At 45.6% G+C, this 21,426-nt stretch overlaps 2 protein-coding genes across 2 annotated transcripts in view; one reads left to right on the top strand and one right to left on the bottom strand.

Moving 5' to 3' along the window:
• LOC126544470 (uncharacterized) overlaps positions 1-21,426 on the top strand; it is a 53,549-nt gene that overhangs the window by 30,070 nt on the left and 2,053 nt on the right. Inside the window, exons 13-15 of the mRNA XM_050191800.3 lie at positions 4,536-4,698; positions 6,426-6,611; positions 10,203-10,307. Of these exons, the coding sequence (XP_050047757.1) occupies positions 4,536-4,698; positions 6,426-6,611; positions 10,203-10,307 (454 nt within the window). The remainder of the gene's footprint in view (positions 1-4,535; positions 4,699-6,425; positions 6,612-10,202; positions 10,308-21,426) is intronic.
• Positions 10,495-12,750, bottom strand: LOC140213565 (piggyBac transposable element-derived protein 4-like). The gene has a single exon (XM_072284794.1). It carries the CDS (start codon positions 12,122-12,124, stop codon positions 10,697-10,699), a length of 1,428 nt encoding a protein of 475 aa, XP_072140895.1. The 5' UTR covers positions 12,125-12,750; the 3' UTR covers positions 10,495-10,696.

Raw genomic sequence — 21,426 nt, forward strand, 5'->3', positions numbered from 1 at the left:
GACTTTTCTCAAAAATTGTCTTAGGTTTGTATCTCAAAATACAGTCAACGACTGAATTTTCGGACGCCCAAATTTTCGGACATGCCTGATATTTCAGACGTCTTCGCGGCACCGCCACGAGCCCCATAGAATCAATGTATAAGGACATCTGAAGTTTCGGATGCTCGAACCCCCCGCCGTCCAATTTTCCGGACTTTTTGGCTCCTCGCACAGCGCCCTTGCGAAGGAAATCGACTTGCAGCCCAAGCATATCACCGCTTTGAACCACAACTAGCCGAATCTAGCCGTCACACACCTATGTGGTCTGGCCACGCTGGCTATGTTCATCGTCGCAAATGGCCGCACTTCCGCCTCCGGCGGAGTTTCCGGAGCGGCGCTATATAGGTGTTCTGTGGTGCTATTTCGTTTGTTTGCGCAGGCCACGTTTTGGCTAGCGTGGTGTGTGGTTGTGCTGTTGTGTCAAGTGTGCTCTGCGACGCTAGGCCTAGGTGCTTCGATGCTCGTCAGCGAACTCCACTGTTCGCAACTTGAGGATTTCGCTTGCCTTCGATGGCCCCCACTTCGTCTTCGTCGTCCTCACCGATGGCATCGAAGCGCGGAAAGCAGTACCGTAGCCACGGAAATAACTTTTGAACAGTTTGTTGATGCTGACAACGAGCTCAACTTCTGCGCAGAACTGACTGACGAGGGAATAGTCCGTCAGGTTGTGGGGGATTCAGTAGACTCCGATGTTGAAAATGAGGAGCCAATGCCTGCGCCGCCTACAAGCGCCGAGTTGACGCGAGCACTGTTGACTCTTTCATCAGTGTACAGTGCTGACATGACCCTTGCTCAGATCGAGGTGAATATGATCGCATGCAACCGGAACGCCGTCCAAACAATCAACAAGTTCTTCAAGCCACTGCGGCAATAACACTGGCTGCCCGACGATGGACATGTACATAAACCGGCAGTCGGCTGTATACAGAGTTTTTGAATGCCTCTTTTTATAGCACGTTCATTGATGCTTTGGCAGGGTTTCGGAAGCGTGGTACTTCGCCCTTTACCTCTAGATCCGAGAAAAAAAGAGGTGCGTTTTTTTGCATGCATTCATTTTTTCGGACTGCCTGAATTTTCGGACGTTTTTACGTTCCCTAGAGGGTCCGAAAAATCGGTCGTTTACTGTATTGCATTTAGTCCATGAAAAGTTATTGCCAGGGCTGGGCAAAGATACTTTGCAATTGCATCATGATACGACACAAGATACTTGGGCAACAAGTATTTGAGATGCAGATACAAGATACAGTCGCCGACCATTTATTCGGACCTCACGGGTACTGCGGAAATGTTCGAATAAACAGGTGTCCGAAAAAGCAGATTAAGAAAAAAAATGAAATCTTTTATTTCCATGCACTTATTCGGGCTTTTCAGTAGGCTTGAAGAAATTGTGAATGCGCCGTTGCACGCTGTTCCGTTTACGCGCAATCAGATAAGCCTGAATCTCTGAGAGGGTCGTACGGTCACTATAGGCGGCTGAAAGCATAGTCACTGCTTGTACACGCTCCGCATGTGACAGCAGCGTAGCACATGGTGCGTCATCGTCCGGCGGTGCAGCAGAAACCTGACGAATGATCTCGCCGTCGCCGAGTTTTGCGCATGTCAATACAGCAGTGTCAGCACCTGTGAAACTGTCAAATCAGACGGTGTCCGGAATTGCAATGCAACCACTGCGCAGGTCTCGGCAGAACATTTTCCGCGTCAGTAGGGAGCACATCGGAAGGCGACAAATCTTAGGCCTCCCGCCACCCGCTTGCCGGCATTCCCCAGCGCAGTCTGCGCGGGCACTGTCGGCGCCATTAGACACTTGACGCAATGTTTATGTATGCCGCGTTGGATCACCGAAATCTCGACACAGCACACAAAGCAAACACCACCGTGCCAACACCAGTCGCACAAACGAGAAATGTGGCCGGCTCGCAGAGTCGTGCGCGAAGAAACAAATCAGCTGCTGGATTGTCTTGATGTGGCTTACTAAGCTGAAACCGGAACTGCTGTAGAGCCACTCTATCGAACCAGGCAGAAACGATGATGATGAGCGGGGATTTCCAGTAGCGCCACTTCATGGGGCAGCAAGGAGGCTCTGTTCAAAACAAAAATGGCGTTCAGCAAGTCAAACCATGCACCGGTCAGAGTCGGTGCATGGTGCTCTCGATCAAGTTGGCTCAAGGAGTGTCCGAAAAATCAGACGAGAGGTTGCAAGGTGTCCAAACTTTTGGCAGTTGTTATACATTATGATCTATAGGGAGAATGGCAGTGCCGCGAAGCTGACCAAATAATCGGGCATGTCAGAATTTTTGGAGTCCGGAAAATCAGTCGGCGACTGTACTACCATGATTATTTTATCTGATGCGATAATTTTCGCTTGTATCGAAGTATCTTAAGATACATTCGCAAATAGTCAAACACGAATATAACGAACTCGGATAGAGCAAAATATGCTCTCTATCGAACACTCGAAGTTCTCCTATCATGATGCATGCTAAATGTATTTGTTATAATGAACCAGACACTGGATATATTGAACTTTGAGCGCGTGCAATCTGTCGCCGAACAGCTGCTTCGGGTAGTGTCCTATACAGTCTCTGTGCAGCCGCGCCTCTCAGCCATGCCTCCATCTAGCCTTACTTTGCAACGCCCCTATTCGGCAGCCACCTACCACGTGAACAATTATGTGCGATCGGCTGTGGACCTATCGCGCTTTAGGAAAGCTTCGGGCATCGGGTGTCGAGAGGGGACAGCCTACGAACTTTTCCACGTCCTCGGTGTCCACGTTCTCCTTTGTTTGTGAGTTGCGCTGCTGTAACTGCTCTTGTGACTTTGGCAGTGCCTACGTTTCTGGTGCTTGCATTCTGGCACTCCGTCCTGCAAAATGGCGCCGAAGAAGCGGCAAGCCTTGCCGCTTTCCGACAAAGTTGAGATAATTCGCCTCGTGGAGAGCGACGAGAAAGTCTGATCCTGCAGCGCATTTTAAGACTCCGAAGGTGTGCTAAATCCCGTCTCTAAAATCAAGTCAGCCATCAGACAATCATTTTGTATAACAAAATTGGTGCTGAAATTCATTATAAGCAGGTTTGGTTACATCGAACTACTCCATATATCGAACAAATAGCGTTGAATAACACTGTTTGTTATAACTGGGTTCGACTGTAGATCTATACTATGTAGCAGCAAATGCGTATGCACAGGAATGTTTGCTTAGAAATTTCTTAACTCTGACCAACCTTGTTTCATGTGAATACAATGTCTATCAGTATCTCAAAATTTTTCTCTTCCTTGCTGAAAGTATAATATTTAGATTCCAAAACAACCCTGCTATGGTGGTGTAGTGGCTTTGGTGTTACGCTGCTAAGCCCGAGGTTGCAGGATGTAACCCCGGCCGTGGCGGCTGCATTTCGAAAGGGGGGCAAAACGCAAGCACACCTGCATACTGTACATAGGGTGCACGTTAAAGAACCCCAGGTGGTCTAAGTTAGCCCCGAGTCCACCACTACAGCATGCCTCATTCTCATATCGTGCTTTTGGTGCGTCAAACCCCAGTATTCATTTCTTTTTTTAAATTCCAATACAATTTAGTGTGGTTGCTTTAGTTTCTTAACATCGTACCTTTATACGCTGAGCTGTCAGCAGTTCTTCCTGCCGTGCTTGCTGACCAGCTAGCAGGTTGCCATCTAATTACAAGAATGTCAACATTTTTGTTGAGACGGTGCCAGTGCCACCACGTGACTGCTCCACCAATAGAGACTCGCAGACCTCATCACCTGCCCTCGCTGCAGTTCTCTGGTGGAAAGATAAAAGAATGTTGCTGCCAGATTTTACTCGGGTGGCTTGGTGGCAACAGTATCGGCTTGAGAAGTCGAGTTCAGCCAACGCTTATACAGTTTCGCACGGTGATGTTATGATGACAGTATCTTGTACCGTAATATGCACGATACATTCTTACATGTATCGGAAACACAGATACTGATATACGTCTTGCCAGACGTATCATGATACAGATACAAGATGCCCATGGAGTATTTAGAATAGTATCTAAAATGCATATATTTTCGATACTGCCCTGCATTGGTTATCGGATATCTGAGCCTATTTGCCACCAAATGAGTGTAGCAACATGTTTATGCGACCAGTGAGCAGAGTGCGTCGCTTGCACCACATACTGGACGCACCAAGGTACACAAATGTCACGCCATGTGAGATAAACTTACGTCCACAAGCTGAACTAGTAACATTTGAAGTAGTTATTCTGTAGAAAGGGTTGCAGGTCAGAAACAACTGCACTGAGATATGCGCGGAGCGAGCCTTCTGCGACTGTGCTACTTGCCTGGCTTCCGCAGCGCTGACTGCTATGTATGAAACGGCTGGTTCCACAGTACTGACTATGTACGAAGAGGTAGTATTTCTTTTTCCAGCTGAGGGGTGAATGTGTTTCAGTGAACAGCCACAGCTCAAGTCATAACTGTCTCTCACCTTCTCGTGGGTTTGTCCCCGCTTGCCAGGCCAAGGGCCCTGGTGTCAAATGGGCTGACGAGCAGGAGGAGGCGACAGACGGTCCGTTGGACCTTGCGAGTCTGCTGCAGGCTCCTTGCTGGCGGCTAGGGACCACGGTGCGGCGAAAGTCTGCCGCATTGCCATCCGGCAACCTGGAGGAAGCGTTCGAAGGTGAGGTTTCTCTTTTGGCAGTTGCAGATTCTGTCCGCGTTGTGGCCCCAAAGCAACAGCTCCCTCTCGGTCATCGATATGAGCCGAAAAAAGGCGTAAGAACAAAAGACCGGTGGCGGCAGCACGGTGAAGTTCCGGCACTGACTCGGTGTGCTGTCGTAATTTTTGACCGTCCACTCGGGGCTAGTTTGTTGTTTAATGGTTGGAAAGGCCTGTGCAGTTGACGCTTGTTGGAATGAACCATACCAATTCAACGAGAAAGGTCCGTTATATGTAGGGGTGTGCAAATATCAAAATTTTCAAATACAAATACTTAACTTTGAATGTCAAATAATGATATGCATGTGCATTTAATAGCAAGCTGGCTTAATTTTAGGCATGTGTGAATATCAAAATTTTCGAATACGAATCAAATACAAACACTTAGCATCGAATATCAAATCAAGTATCAAATGATATGCACATGAATTTATTAATAAGTTGGGTTAATTTGTTATGTTGGAACATAGCAATTGCATTTTCAATGTTAACAAAACTCGACTAGTAAGCGGTTATACTAAAACATTGTGTATTTGGCTCATGTTAATTAACTTGGAAAATTTAGTAATTCCCACGAGCTATCCTCGCCAGCCTGTGCCTTATACCGCATAATATGCCAGTGAACTCGGAGGAATTTGACCCTGTGCCAGTCGTTGCTCATCGCACTTGCTGTCAAGCAATAAGCTCGAAATTAGGAGTGGCACTGGAAAAAAAAAAAAAAAAAAAAGAAACCGGAAAGTGCATTTTCGTTTGCAAACCTGTGCATCTTGCTACTGAGAAGCTGGCTTTTCTGCAAGGTCTGAACGTCAAGTGGCTAAGTGTGCTCTACAGGCAAAATTATGTTAGCAGCACGAAATTGTCACAAAATTCAGCACAGAGTCAACCCCATATTCCTAGATAGAACCAAATGCTAAGAACCTTGTTTGGTCCCACACAGCGAGCAATATATTCGATTTGATTTGAGTATTCGTATTGAACCTAATATTCCAGCCAAATTAATCTGTAGCTCTCTACAATGGCTTGCCTCATAATTGGATTGTTGTTTTGGCACATAACGCCCCAGAATTTAATTTTAATTTCATGCGTCCATGTACCTGTGAACTTCTGCCTTGTTCTGATATAACAAGCCATTTTCAGTGCATGAGGCAATGTAAAACTGAATCTGCATTGCTTTTCACGTGTGCCTTAGACATAGTACACCAACTCTAAAATTGGGCGAAAAAAAGGGCCAACTGCAAAAGTGCAACCATGTTGCCAACTCCCATTTTTGTAATGTTAAAGATTTAAAAAATGCGAAAAGAAGCATTTAGGTGTAGCAAGTGTACAAGGACAGTGTGTAAAGCTCACTCTACATTTTTTCAATATGATCTGATGGCTATTTATAAAATTACGATATAAAACATACGATGCACGAGAGAATGCATTTGCAGGAACCTGAACTTGATGGCGCCACCATACCGAGGGAGGCTCACGACCACATTGATCACGTGTCTCGTCTGAATCGCTTATCGTCTTCTGTGCTTGCGAGCCTGCACACAGTAGCAACGTGGAGGCGCCCGTGCGGTTACCGATTTCAATGAATGAGCGCCATAGGGAGCTTTTTCTCTAGAATTTGTTCCATTAACTCTATATGCCTTTAGATATCCTGCCTTCATATGTACCTCTCTCTTTTGTTGGCTTTGGGTCAGACTACACGGGCGATGCAACTTTCGTCCGTTTCCCAAACGGCTCCCCGCATCCGCGCCGGCACAGACGCAGCGGAAGTGCGGACATGGCCGTGGCGTCTGCGACACCATCCTGGAGCTCGATGGAGATGGGCACGGCGAATGACACGTTTGTGAGCGACACTCCAAGGTTGCGAGTGTTCCAACCAAGTGAGCAATAAATTCGCTGTGCTCCCGCGTTTCTCAGCAGGGGTGTTTCCAGGCTTTCTCTCAATATTATTATTGTGAGGTGCCTCTATTACCTTTTAAAAGGCATCGCAGAATTGGGGATAGGTCTAGTTAATCTTTTTAGCAACTTAAAACTTGAAAAGAAGACATCATTTGATGTTATACAAACATATTGTGCTACAGTTTCAATCCTGAATGGCATGCACCAAAGAAAGTGCCACCCCTCAAAGAAATTTCAGTAACTTTCAAAGTATGATCAATTCTTGACACCTAATGCGGTTCCCCCAATGTGCTTTTTACTAGCTACTCCCGTCTCAGAGGGATAAGTTCAGTGCAAAAACTTTCACCTCTGGCTCCTTCTGCAATCTTTAAAGGGAGACGTGGTGATTAGAACGTGAAATCGGTTTTTGGAAATGTGTTTCAGCATCCGTAACTTTTAATCTGTACTGTATCAAAATGATTTGGCTGGAAATGTTCTAAGTACCCAAGAAAAAGCATTTCGTCAATGTGAATTTGGGACAAAGGAGCTGAAAATTGCACAAGCACAATGGAGTTCACAGCCATCTCTGGTCTTTCCTGCTGCAGAGCACTACCATCGTAGGTGTCATTCGAAAGCTGCTTCTTTCTTCCTTTATTCTTCCACACCAGTTCCCTTCTCAAGCACTGAGCAAACATATATAAAGGAAAGAAAGAAAAGAGGTCCCCCTCTCATTTATAGCGGCAGCTTCAAAGCTGACTTTCCCGTCATGTGGTGTCCAGCATGCCGATTAGCCAATTAGTTCTTGGGGGGGTTCAAATCCCACCGCTGAATGAACTGTTAAGGAACACCGCACACCAAAGCTGTTTTCAGCCTGGAATCTGGGTGCAGCTGGGCACAAGACTTGGTTTGGCTGTAAAGCTATTGCTGGCCTGCTGCCCGTGCGGCATGCACTGTTCAAAGTGAGTGGTCTTCAACACTCGCAAAACTTTAATGGCGGCCAAGCATTTGACATGAATTTGAGGGGAATGCAAGCCATGAAGAGCATTGCAAGGGTTCAGCGGCACTGAAAATATTTTCGTCGGTAATGAACACATCGCATCTGAAGAAAGTATTTCAACCTGTTGCAGCTGCAGCAAGCGTGTTCAGGGATGCTACAACTGTGTGCAGCACATGTGAAGAAATGGAACTAGGGTTCACTGAAAATGTGGCTGTTGTGTATGACGCCATGTGGACGACATGTGGTCACACATCTCGTATTGGCATTGGAACTGTTGCAGGGTTTTATACAGGGTTACTGCTGGATTCTATTCTATCAAACTGATGCCACGGGTGAATGCTAGGGCTTAAGGAAGGTGACAGGAGCTACAGCCAGAGGAAGCAGACACAGGGGCGTCAAGACCATAATACTAGATCTAAACGTAAGAATGATGGAAGTTGAAGCAGCACTAAAGCTCTTCGGGCCCTCACTTCCCAAGAATTACCTTCATTATACGAACAAAGTGTGCTGTGCTGGCAGTCGTCCATTCCTGGCATTTATGGTTCATCTCACTTACAAAGATTGAATCAAGCATGTGCAAAAAAAAAAAGAATGTGATCTGCTCTTTTTACAATTGCAGCAAGAAAGACCAGCCTCTTGGTGGCAAAAGAGGCTTAACGAAGAATGTTGTCAAAAACTTAACTGCCTACTATGGCAGGGCTCTCGAAAAGCACTCCGAGGTTGACGAAATGCATAGAGTCGTCGTGGGAACATCTTATCATGCGACGTAAACAAACCATTAACATTGCCCTGCTGGTCCCACAAGCTTATGAAAGCACGAAGCAGCAAACGCTTGTGGTCAACCAGACCACAAATGCAAATTGGCAAGTAATGTAGCTAGTAGACTGGTAAATGGCTCTTCTGCCATTTTACCAGTCTCTCTCTGAGCCCAAGCTGCTTGAACAGTGCAAGGGTAAAAAGACTCAGAATGCTGCAGAAGGTTTTCAGAAAGGATGAGAATTCATCGCTCATGATTGCAACCGAGACAGCAGTCAGTGTGACCACCTATAGATTTAGTTCTAGAAGCCTCCATGTCGATCCAGTTCTGCTCTTCCCTTGGTATCCTTCCTGGGGGACCCTTGCTGTAGTGAACAGCAAAAAAAAAAAGATGCAGAACAAAAGGAGAAAGCAATGAAATTGCATTAAACAAACAAGAGCAGAAGAGAAAACAGCGATACCTAGGGAATGACACCAAGAACTACAGTATTGGTGCTTTTTAAAGTACAAACCTGTACAGATTGTAGTTGGTGACCATTTTCACCAACTACAGTCGGTGTACAATTTGTCGTGACTCCCTGGGGGCCGAAAAAATGTGAGAAAAAAGAATGAATGCATGTCTTTTACTGCCCCTAAGGGCTCAAATCGCCACAGGCACGTTCATAAAAGATCTGAAAGCCTGCCAGTTACGCTTGTTGGGCGTATCGGTGCTCGTATTGTGATAGGAGATGGCGTATGCACGCGTGTGTAGTTAAGGAGTACATACTGTGTCCCGTGACAATGGCCCCTTCTCACTCATAATATGCTTCATTGCAGTACTTTGCATATGCTTCACCCCGTAGCACTGTTGTATTGAAGCGAAGCTGACATTCGGGAACCGGCATTATGCAATGCGTCGTGCTTTCCGAGCTTTGAAGCCATTGGCGAGGATTACAAAGGCAGAGTCAGTGTCATTGCTGACAGTGGCGAATCGTTCCAATGAAAAACGTGGCACCGAATGGCAAGAAGCTTCACAGCGAACGCTGAAGCAGCTACGCCTAGCGTTGCCGCCGTGGTGGCTACACCTGCCCGTGGATCTGTGTGCAAGAGCGCCGGTTCGAGGCGGCAAGGTAGTCAAAATTGGTGACGGTGGTAGCTTTGACTAATGCCGTTTCAGACCTGCGGCCGCGGCAGAAAGTCTGGAAAATCTGATGGCGGAGGGTTCTTGCGTCTGAAATTTGAGACATTCTTGTACATTGACTCTGGGGTGGTGCCGCGAAGCCATCCGAACTATTGGGCATGTCTGAAAAATCTGTCGTTGACTGTATATGCACCCTGTTTCGCTCGTGGAGCTGATGCTTGGCGACTGCCTGAGTTATTTTCAATCTGTTTGTTACGCTCCTTAAAGAATGCTGTACACAGTGACCGGCTTATTGTGCTGTCAAATTCATTTGTGAATTTATTGGGTAGCATTTTGTATATATGTCGTTATTGCCTATTTAGTATAGGTAAAGGTAAACGTAAACTGCATTTTCACGCAAGAAATTGCTCAGCATTGCTCGGATAAAAAGAAATTGACTGCCATTTTGAGACCAACTTTCGGAAGACATTTTATTTTGATGCTAGTGTTTTTCTGCTTTTCATACTTGCTGTCATATTTTCATGTGCAATGAAGCTTACGGTAGAGTTTCTAAGCTTAAAAGGTTTGTTGTCGGCACTTCTTTTTAAACTCTCTGAATACTGGGTTGGTGACGATTGTCCCTTCTCACGTCAACATTGCAATGTCCTGTGTTGCAGTGTCTTTGCTGTTCCAGTGGCCTCATTGTTTACCACGGCACTGTTGCTCGTTCTGTCTTCCCAGTAACCTCTCCACAGCCGTCTACATCCAAGACTGTGAGCCGGCCCTTCCCCAAGTACCGTCCGTCCGGAGTGCACAAAGAGAACTCGGCACCACGAGGCAATTTTGGTGAGTTTAGCCATGCTTGAGTAGTGTTAACTCTTTCCTTACCGCAGAAAACGGCCGTTTTTGCTATGTGTCTACATATCATTTTTTTTCTTGGGAAAATGTTGTTGTACAATGGATTGTTATATATGAAAATGTAGCTGATTGTTTTGCCTTTCCAATGTAATAACATACAAAGTAATCACTGCGACATTTTTTCATATTTTATCTCTGAAAGTTGAAGAAAAGTAAGGAAAACATACATGCGAAGACACGAAATTGACACTACACTTCACCACACATAGAAGAAAAAAAAACTGGGATATACAAATGATTGTCCATGAACTCAGGTACACTTCCTGAAAATTTGAGCACGCTAGCTAAAAAATTATATTTTCAACCGACCTTTGAACTCAGCGCCCATGACGCATGTGCCAATCGGCGAAACAGTTACGCGTAGTCGTAAAACAAAGGTGCGCTTCACAGGTGCTGCAAAAAACATTTGTCTTCACTTCTTTCTTGGTTTTCTCATAGCACTGCTTACAGTTCCTTCGGTTGTCGACCTTCTCAGGCTTGTGGCGAACCCAGTCGGGTGGCAGATAAGAGATGCTGGCCGGTTGATCATCATCAAGATTCAAAATTTGCTTGATGAGCATCTCTCGGAAAGAAAGTTGGTCAAAGCGGGCACTCAGACGTAGCTCAGCAATGTCGGGGTGCCCTTTCCGATGCTCTTGAAACAGAATAAAACTATTTACACAAGCAATATCTATGCAGTGGAAAAAGAGTGTTTTCCACCAGCGCACACATTTACGAAGCACGTTGTACGTTCCAATGATTTGGTCAGATTTGTCAACGCCCAGCATACCTGCATTGTACTCATGTACCAACAAGGGCTTTCTTATGGTCCTCTCGCTCCACTTGTTGCCCACTTTTGTACGTCTCTTTGCAGGCACATGTTCATTGGCTGTATGAATGGTGCTCATGAGACTTACAGCCTTGCGGTCCTTCCACTGAAGAAACAAGACGTTTCCTTCCCTTATCCAACGAATGTCTCCACGTTCAGCTTTCTTTTCCCATTTTGGATCTTTCAGATCGCCAGGGAAGCCTCGACGATCTTTTCTCGTTGTTCCACATGCCAGCGTTTTGCACTGAAGGAGGTGTTCGAAAAGGTGCTTCGAAGTATAAAAATTGTCCATGTAAATTTTGTATCCCTGTCCTAAATATTTATCACAAAGCTTACCCACTACATCAAAAGCCAATCCATGCGGTCCCGGTCTCTCCCGCTTGCCCGTGTAAACGAAGAACTGTAAGGTGTATCCAGTTTCTGACTCAGCTAAAACCCACAATTTGTAGCCCCACTTTGTCACCTTGTCCCGAATATATTGCCTGATTCCCGAGCGTGCTTTGGATTTCACCATCCTTTCATCGACTGAAAGGGCTTCCCGTGGCTGAAAAAATCGTGCCGACGCCTCGTTGATCTCTCGAAGTAGTGGGAGTACCTTCCGCAGTTTGCCAGCTGAAGCAGCACTGTCATCCTCAGGGTCCGAGACATGCAAAAAAGCAAGCAGGGAGAAGAAACGCTTCCTGCTCATGATCTTCCCTGGAAGTAGACCGCCGTAGATTGTTCCAGTGTTCCAATACAAGTGAAGTCTAGGAAGTTGCACGATGCCCATGTAAATCAATAGCGCAATGAAGCGCAACATCTCAGGGGGCGTGACCTCTAGCCAGGAGCCATCTGGCTGAGCATAGCTTGGTTTCTCAAAAATTTTCATCCACGCATACTTGTTTGTGTGTGCACAGAAAGTGGAAATCATTTCAGCGGTAAAAAACATCATGAACATGTCCAGTGCACCAAGAAACCTCCGCGTCTCACTCCGGCGCGTCACGTCCAGGTGTATGCCAGGTGCGCGATTCGGTGAAAACCTGACTCGGCACGGCGTGTTTGGCAAAATATCGCCTCCGTATGTAGTTGACACCCTAAAAGAAAAACGTAAACAGGTGTCGTCATTTACAAAGCACGCGCATCGTATAACAACAACACTGACATCCGAAACTATGCTTACCTTGCCACGCTAGTTGAAGGTCCGGGCTGTGTAGAGGAATCATCACTGTCGGAGTCGAAATCCGATGATCCAACGTCCTCTACGGACTCCTCACTACTGCTCATATCGATAATATGAGCATCAGAAGCAGCGGAATCACTTTGAGAAGACTTCTTTTTCAGCGGCGCGCGACGCGTTTTCGGCGGCATGTTGGGAAAACTCCTCGCTACCTTCTCCGCTGCTTTTTTTTTTCTCGCAGGAGCCTTCGCGCTAAAACGCAAAAAAACATATAGAAAGTGCGCAGTAGTTCTTCTATTACTGGCCAGATGGCGCCACACGTCCGTAACAGCGGAGTTTTATTTTTGGCGGGGCATTCAAAACCATCGATCCATAGTGATCGATGCTCTATGGCGCGGTAAGGAAAGAGTTAAGGCATAGGATAAGTAGCGCTGACCGATATTTATTGAATTCAGCATGTATACTGCGAGTTCCTCATTGGTGTTCTTGCAGTTCTGCAAAGCTAATTGATGTGCAGTTGAACCTCGTCGTAGCAGTCACTTCAGGCACTAAAATGCCTTCGTTATATATATTCGTTGCATGTGCGTGCACTGCTATTGGTGAAGAAAAGTCACAATCGAGACATACACCCGAGCATGATGCCTGTGACAGGCCAGTAAGCCCAACTTAGACATGTAATGCACCAATATTGTGAAGTCTCCTTACTGTGAACTTATTAACTAATGTTTCAGATTAATAAGAATTAAAAAAATCCCCAAACAAAAATATTTTGAAATAACTTCCCGAAAATTTTATTTACGTTTTCACAGCACGTAATAGAACTCAAAATATCCTTTGCGACTCCACTGTGCAAATTAGCTGTAAAAAAATTAGCTGCATAACCATCAGAAGCAAATGTTCCTGAATGGCTGTGATTACAAGTATGCACCAGCCCTGTCCCCATCACCCACAGTGATATCGCTTCACTGAAATGTTAACTACACAAATCGCCACCGTCAGCACAGCACCTGAGGTGGTACAAAAACTTGGGATCACACCCATTGCATTGTTGACAATCTCAACAATCACAAAAGGGTAAAAAAGTAAAATTGGCGGCAAAAGACAGGCTTGCTTCAAGTGCCATCAGAACCCAAGATAATGCATCGGCAAGTAAACAAATAGCACAAGGAAAGCGATGAAATTTGTGGACGCTTCAGGGTTTCAGTAATTTTTAATGACCGTGCACCCCTGCATATCAGTTGCAGATCTGAGATGTGCAAACGCTTCAAGTGCTCACTGGGTGCTTCGCTGCCAACCACTGGCGTTGTTGTTGGGCGTAGGGGGTGAGGCGCGTTATCTGCGCTCCAAAGAAATTCAGTAATGCACGGTTCGTACGGGACAGTTTCGCACGCTAGAGAATAACCATGTCATCGTCGCTGCGAGCCTGCAGCAGTGTTACATCCCACCGCAGATGAATCGTGCACGGAAATGTTGCGCGACTGTTGGTCTGTGGGAGTGTGTGCACACCAGGCTCTTGGAGATGACGCACTCCTGGACCGCACACCTCTTCGGACCTTTCTCCCATTCTTTCTTTCTATCACTGCTCTAGTGCACTTGTTTGCTGCTTGCTGCCACTTTGTTGTGGCCTCGCACAGCAGTGGTGAGCTCGGAGGCAGTTGTTTTTATTTTTTTCCCTCCCATTTAGCATCCGTCACTGACACATCAATGTGGTCATGGCGCATAAAACGTGACCTTGAGTAATATGACCAGCACTTTTGAGCACACACGATCTGCCCACGCACTGCATCCAAAAGAAGCCAGCATGCGAGTCCACATCACCATTTCAGCTAAAGATTCTTACAATGGGAATGATGGTTCAGCAGAACCACGGCGCCCACAAAGCCAGTGTGTGGATCGTCGTGCAATCTGCTGCCGAGTGAGAACATCGCACCGACGATGCGAATGTCGCAGCAACTGCACTTCTGTATATATATTATTGACGTTCAAGTTGAGTCAAAACGTACTTCCTAAGCTGAAATGCACGATTTGCAGCCCTTGCCAGCCGTCCACGTTGACTTTGAGGCAGTGTCAGTCTCGTTCAGCGCAGCATCATTAGTCCTAACACAGCCTACTATTTCGTCCACTACCATCGGGCCTCAAATACAGGATAAGCAAGTACGATGAAGGAATCTGCTTTCGTAGTTTAGTCCTGGCCATACAGACTTGAAGTGAACCACTTTCAGCATAGTAGGACGCACACACACAAAGTGCGTATTGTTTTTGATTGAAGGCTGTCGGTCGCACTCGCCGGCACTTCCACCAACGAAGTGCAACTACGTAGAGTGGTAGATCTGTATGTTTCTCGGTAACAAATTTTTCACCATGACAATACACAGTTTGCCTCTTATGCCAAACAAGGAACGAGTGATGGCCCTTTCGATACTGTAGCGTAAGCATCGCTTGTTGCCACACGAGTACAGCAGGCATCAACATTTTTGCTTGATAGCCATACGCCCTCTCTAAATGAGCGCTCATGTGCAGAGTTTACCCTAGCAATACGCCATCGAAGATGCAAACTATATGGCTGATGAAGAACATCAAAAATCAGAACTACCTGTCAAAATGGGCAGTAGCTGCCCACCCCTATACGACCACATAGTCGCCATTTTTTATGTGCCAGGGACGTTCATGCCTTCTCGTCTCGGTGCGATATAGTAAAATCTTGTTAATTCTGAAAATCTGATAACTCGGACTCATTCTCTGGTCCCGGCAGGCATGTGTATTCTTTAATGCAATGAAACTATCCTTAATTTGGACAACTTTCGGAGCTCGGCGAGCGCGGAGCGCCGCAAATGTGCGACGCACAAGAGCGAAAACGCCGTTAGCGTCCTCCGACACGAAGCGGCGCAGTTCACATCGCCATAGTCATCAGTGGAAATTTTATGGGAATGACAGCAATGCCATAACGCTTTGTGCATATTTATGCCTTTATAGCCTTTATTCTTAAGTTCACTGCTGTGCATAGCACCGCATTGGCCACGTGCCTTGATGACTGCACAGTCTCCATTCATGATCACGTTGATAGCGGCTGTGGTTTCACCTGCAGTTGCAGAAAACGGTGCATATTCAGAACTACAAGGTTGCCGTCCAGTCCAAGATAGCGTTGAGAGCGGACGCAATTTCGCCCGTACTGTTTGTGCCAAACAGTTTGCTCATTGCAAAGCTGTCCAGAATGAATAGCACCGTCTACATCGCGACGGGGGGCGACCTGGTGACACTGGGGAAGTAATCAAGATGTGTGCACAGTAGTGAAAGACGTATGTCAGATGAAGGCGCGCGCCGTGGCTGCGCTGTGAAGGAAGTGGCGAGGCATTTGCCGCTGCAAGCGCTAATGAGTCACGAGATGACATGAATTGCTGCTTCCGCACTGCTTTTGTGCAAAGTATGAACAGGACTTGCTGAATAATTAAAAAAAAAAAACGTGTGGACATAGTAAACATTTGTTCATTGTTTTCTTGATACCCTTCATAATTCGACATCCAGTTAATTCAGACATTTTCTTTCGGTCCCGCGCAATCTGAATTAACCAAGTTTTTCTGTACAACACTTCCCATATGCTCATGAGAAGTGTTCATAAATGTTTAGAGCATTTTGTCATTATTTCGTCTCAGTGGTGCAGGGTTTCTAGTGTACTTTAAGTGAAAAGCGAATGGTGGCTGTACACGTGCTGATGTAAACAGATGCGCCGTTCTTGTGTTGTGTAAGTGCTCTGCGTATAGTATCATCCCTTGAAAAAGCTGTGGCCACCAAACGTAGTCAAAACAGAACTATAAAAGCAGTTTTTATCATACTATTGGCATATGTTCAGTGCACTTCTAACTGTGGCAAATGCAAGAAGTTAGCTGCTACGATATGGCTAACCTCCCCTGAGTGGAATCGACCCCAGCTTGAACTTGATGCGGGCAGCTGGTCAGTGCTCACGTTCATGCATTTGAACTTGCAAAGCATGTTTGGATTCATATTGAGTACGACGAACTAGTAACAGTAGGAACAGAAGCATGGCAATCGCGTTACGGTGTGATGTGTCCATTCAGAGGAACATCTCATGGTGGCTGGTTTTGTCAGCATCGCTGCACGAAAGCCCGTCGTCGTATTTCAACGACTTGCATTTGTAAGTCGTGTCACAGACGTTGCAGCCTTCGGTGTCCTGCCCAGAAAGTATAGTAATCCCACAAAATGAAAATTACAATTGCTGATGAATTAACAAATCCATTTCTGCTCGCTTCATGCAGCGTGCCTCTCTGCGCCCTGCTGCAGCCCAGTGCCATACATGTTGTTTCTAGCGGAGCCCGCCAAGGTGGCGCCACAGCACAATGCAAAAGGCGTATTGCAGCAGTTCCGCTTGTCCGTGGCATAATGGCTTCACTATTCGGCTTCTGGACTAGAGGTCCTGTGTTCGAATCCTGCTGTCGGACAACTTTAACATTGGTTAATTATTACGTAGTACTTTGTTGAAGATAAGTTTACATAGTCACAAAGTCGTTTGAAACCAGAAGGATGAAGTTTAGCCAAATCTATGTATAACCATCATTCCTATGCAGGCTGAACCACCCTACTTGCAGCTGTCATCTGCACTAGTGCCACACTTCCCGCTAGTTATTTTCAGAAACTCTATGGTTTTAGTAAGATCACTTGATGAGGACACTTGCTTCAGTGACGGTGAGGCATAAATGCCGCATTCTTCTGGGGCGTCTGCTAAAGGCGTGGCAATTGTTCTCTTCCACAGTTCACTTTCTGTTTGCAAAGTGAATTTTAGTGTGGAATTCATTGCAATACAGAAAGTAGCTGTGTTGTCTTTTTGAATGTCCGGAAGGAGTTATTTCGGACTCCATGTCAAGCAAGCTGTCTTGGCACATTGACAGTAATGCCGTTGTGCATAGACGCCGGTGTGATGGGTGCCGACGCACATGGCTGGGGATATTACTAGTGCCTTTTTGGAAAGGCTTTGTGTGGTCTGTGTGTGGCCAGCAGGTTTATATTTTCGTAATTTCACTTATCTCCAAACTTGACATTTTATTTGCTTTCAGGGCTTCGGGGCTTTACAAAGAGGGGTAACAACAAACAAAAAATGTTAGACTATACCTACACAAGAACTGTTATAACAAAAAATGGTTGCCAGTGGCAGACTTGAAAGCTTCGTCCATGATGGAGCCAATCCCAAAACCATGTTCTCATGCTTTGTGGTGCTCATCCACCAGGGATCGAAGTGCTGCGTCAATTGCGCCATCTTGCACCAAACCATAGAGCTGTGCCAACCTGTGTCAAAGCACTAATTTCGAACGCAGTTGCAAAATTTAGCAGGAAGTGCTTTTTCAGTGGCAACCACACAGCTCATAGACATGCGTTGGCTAGCGTTTAGCCCTGCAATCCAAGCCTAAGCAATCCGTTTCAGCGTCGGCGTCCTTAGAGTGTGGGTCTGTTTGGTGGCATAATTGTAGCGAGGCCACAGGAAAATGAAAGCAGTTTTATGTTATACAATGCATTACGAATACTTTATGTGGTTGCGTTTATGCGGACCAGTTAAAGATTATTTGAACTGGCGCTCGTTTCATGGGGCAGTCGGGATGGAAAGGCACGCTGAATGAACAAGGTTGTGCAGTTTTGTTATAAATCTTTGCACTCAGTATTGCACTCTATTGGTGCATCTGTGTTGATTATTGGGAGAATGCCATGCGTGTGATATTATAAGTCTATTTAGCACGCGCACCATGTCTGCTTGCCAGAATGATAGTGGGGCACGCCAACAAATGACCCGATTGCTTTTATGAAACTTCTTGGTCACAAATATCTAATGGCAACCGCAATCGTCGCTCAAATTTTTGCTTGGGCTACACTATTTCCCGCCTAGATGCACCACACAATATTGGGCTCTTGCCGCCGCAGAACGGAAGCCGAGGATGTAATGTTTCACGTTTAGTCAACCTTAGTGGCCAAATTGTGGTTGTAATGAAACGTTAAGCGAAACCGCAAACCTCCTAAATTGCGTTCGTGACTATGATATTCACGACCTGACTTGTGCAGATTGTGTTCAAAAATTTTAATAAACCATCGTTCGGCGCGCAAAATATTGGTTGCCAGTTTTATACTGGCTTTATGGTGCCTTTAGCAGAACCACGATTAAGCCTGAATAATAGAGCTTGTTCAAAATATTGGTCAATGCAGACCAGAAAGCCAGCGAAAATTTTCATCCTTTTGTTGTTTTCAAAAATATATCGGAGCTTTTTCTCGGCAAGCGATGTGAAATACTGGCAAACACGCAATGACCGGTGTGTCACTTTTCATTTATTCTACGATATTCTAGAATGATGGGGTTTTACATGCCAAATTGTGATTTGATTGTGAGGCACATCGTAGTGGGGAACTCCGGATTAATTTTGACCACCTGGTGCTGTTTAACGTGCACCTAAATCTAAGTGCACAGGTGCTTTCACACTTTGCCCTTATTGTGATGTGGCCACCGTGGTTGGGATTCAATCCCATGACCTCCTGTTTACCAGCCCAGCACTATAGGCACTGAGCATTCACGGTAGGTATTCTGCGGTATTTACTAGCTTGACTTAAGGTTGCTGAGAATTAGAAATTACCAGAGGGCACTATGCGAACAGCGTTCATTATACCTTGAGTGTTGTTCATGGTGGCTACTGTGAATATTTCTCATTCGTTGTGCACGAATGTTTAATTAGCTGAATTTATAAATTTGCCTAATCGATGAGATGTCATTGAAAAAGGTTTGGATGACGTTGACAAATGACTGATAACAGCGTTTAAAACAACCTACGATTAGTGAAGACTCTTTCATGAGGAAGAAACGCTGTAACCGTGACAACACTTTTGCGCACAAAAGGTTGGAATAATCTTTACGCAAACGTCATCGAACTCTGGCACTGGGAACGAGCGGCCGGGCTTTTTCTCCCTGTGTCAACGGTTTTTGGTGCGTATCTTTGGCCCTTATCACATGTGAAGTAGCGTGATCTTGTAACAATTCACTTTCCAAACTGTTAAAAGACCGTGACCCAGGCTTGCACTTCTTTTGTAATATACACAATGTTGATGATGTTTACGTCTGAGGCCACTTATATTACTGGTGCAGGGACGCGTCATCATGTGGAAAAAATGTTTTTCGCTTTTTCTTTCTTTTCAGAAAAAAGGGGCGACACAAGACCTAGGTTGACATATATTCTTATCGGTCATGATGTATTCCACAACCTTTGCATTGGCAGCTTGTTGAATAAGTAAGATAATAAATGTCAGTTCATTAAAATTCATAGTTGCTTGTTCACAATTAAAAAAAAAAGAAAACGTGACTAGCATAACAAGCCTAAGAACGGAAAGCCCTCACTTACTTTTTTCGAGGCCACATTTAGTTAGCTCATCCGGTAAGTAATATTATGGTGGTTTCTGAGAAACCTGTATAGGTTTCTTTGTAGCTTCATGCTGTAGTCATATGGATAATTTTTCCCTGTCATGAACATTGCTTGCCTTGCAGGCTTCCGCAGAACTGATCTGCCGTAACCTAATAGTGTTCCGAAAATCGAATAAGGAACACCTTTTCTTTTTACGCCTGTATTTCACTCATATTGACCTTTACTAGGCTGCTCCAAAACGCGGGTTCACTGCTCCAAAATGGACAATTCATGTTCCAAAACTTGCTCCAAAGCGCAAAATTTACTGCTCCCAGAGCTGCCTCAAAGCTTCCTTGGTTGCTTGCACTCTTATTCACGAAAGGAGACATGGGCCCTTTTCACGGTGGTCCCTGGGTTGCCACCATTGTCGATCACGTGGTGACATGTCCATTGGTTGCCTCAGCTGCCTCGATTGCCTCGGTGTTTACAGTGGATGCCCATGACGCTCGGTGTGGCTCGGCAAAACTGTTTTGGCAGATATCATAGATGGCGACTGCGTGGATGACACGAAGCCTTGGCCGCAGATTTAGAGAACATGTAAGAACTTTCTGAGCTCATTACGCCTTGTCAAAATGTTGTGAGCAGTCTATGTAGTTCTAGAAGCGGGGCTAGAAATTTCCAAGCTGTCCAGACTTTTCGCTTCCGAAATCGGGATTATAGCGTCTTGCTCTTCATTTTTTATTTGCCAATAACTTTGAAGCAGTGGCTTATGTTTCTGACCCTGTAGCATGCCTAGGTGCAGTTGCCCTCTGGTTGTTCACTTTCTTACTAATTGCTCATGGGTGTGATCAGTTGCGGTAGGTTTGTTCTTCATGCACATCATTAAGGCTTGGAGCACAGATGTTCTCTATCTTGTAATAGCTTTCAGCAGTCTTGTTATTGCTAGCCACTCACTTGCTCTGTGTACTGTTGTGAAACATTCAGCTTTGAACATTCATATGCTGTCGTAGTTGTCACCCACGCTTCAGTGCATTGATTTCGTTCACTTAATCTTGATACATGGGCAATAGATTAGGCACAAGCTTAAATGTGTCTGGTTGGATGTACGTAGATAACGTGCAAGGAACTTACTGTGTTGGGAAACGGCGCTACTTTGTCACTGAGTAACAAGCAGTGCTCACTTCTGCCGACGTTCTGGGGTTGAAGTCCTTTTTTTGTACGTTAGCGATACAGCGCTGGTGGATGAGCATTTCTTTTATTAATCCTCAATGAAAGCCATGCATCGCAGAGCGCACAGGTTGGTCTTGTTAGCGGCAGTTCGTGGACTTGGTCACACAGGTTTATTCCATTCTCCTATATGCCAGTTGCTATTCTTGCAGTCTACTACTGCACACATCTTTCTTCTTCTGTTCCCTGCATTTTGCAGCATGAACGCAGCAGTGTATTAGCAATCAGCCAGTTGCATTTCTGACGGAGCATGATTGCTCGAGCACTCAGATGCACGAGAGCACTCATTTGCATTTCTGAGTGGGTCACAGAGCATGATCCCACGCTGGAACGTGGTAGAAAATGACAGCTTGGTGTCTGCGCGCGCGACTGCATGACGGTGGGGACAAGCAGACAAAACGGAAGTACATCTCTCTTGCTGCGGTGCAAAATAAAACAAAAACATGCAGACATTAAGTTTGTGTGTTTTATTAT

This window comes from Dermacentor andersoni, chromosome 10 (genome assembly GCF_023375885.2).
Source record: "Dermacentor andersoni chromosome 10, qqDerAnde1_hic_scaffold, whole genome shotgun sequence".
Classification (NCBI taxonomy): Eukaryota; Metazoa; Arthropoda; class Arachnida; order Ixodida; family Ixodidae; genus Dermacentor; species Dermacentor andersoni.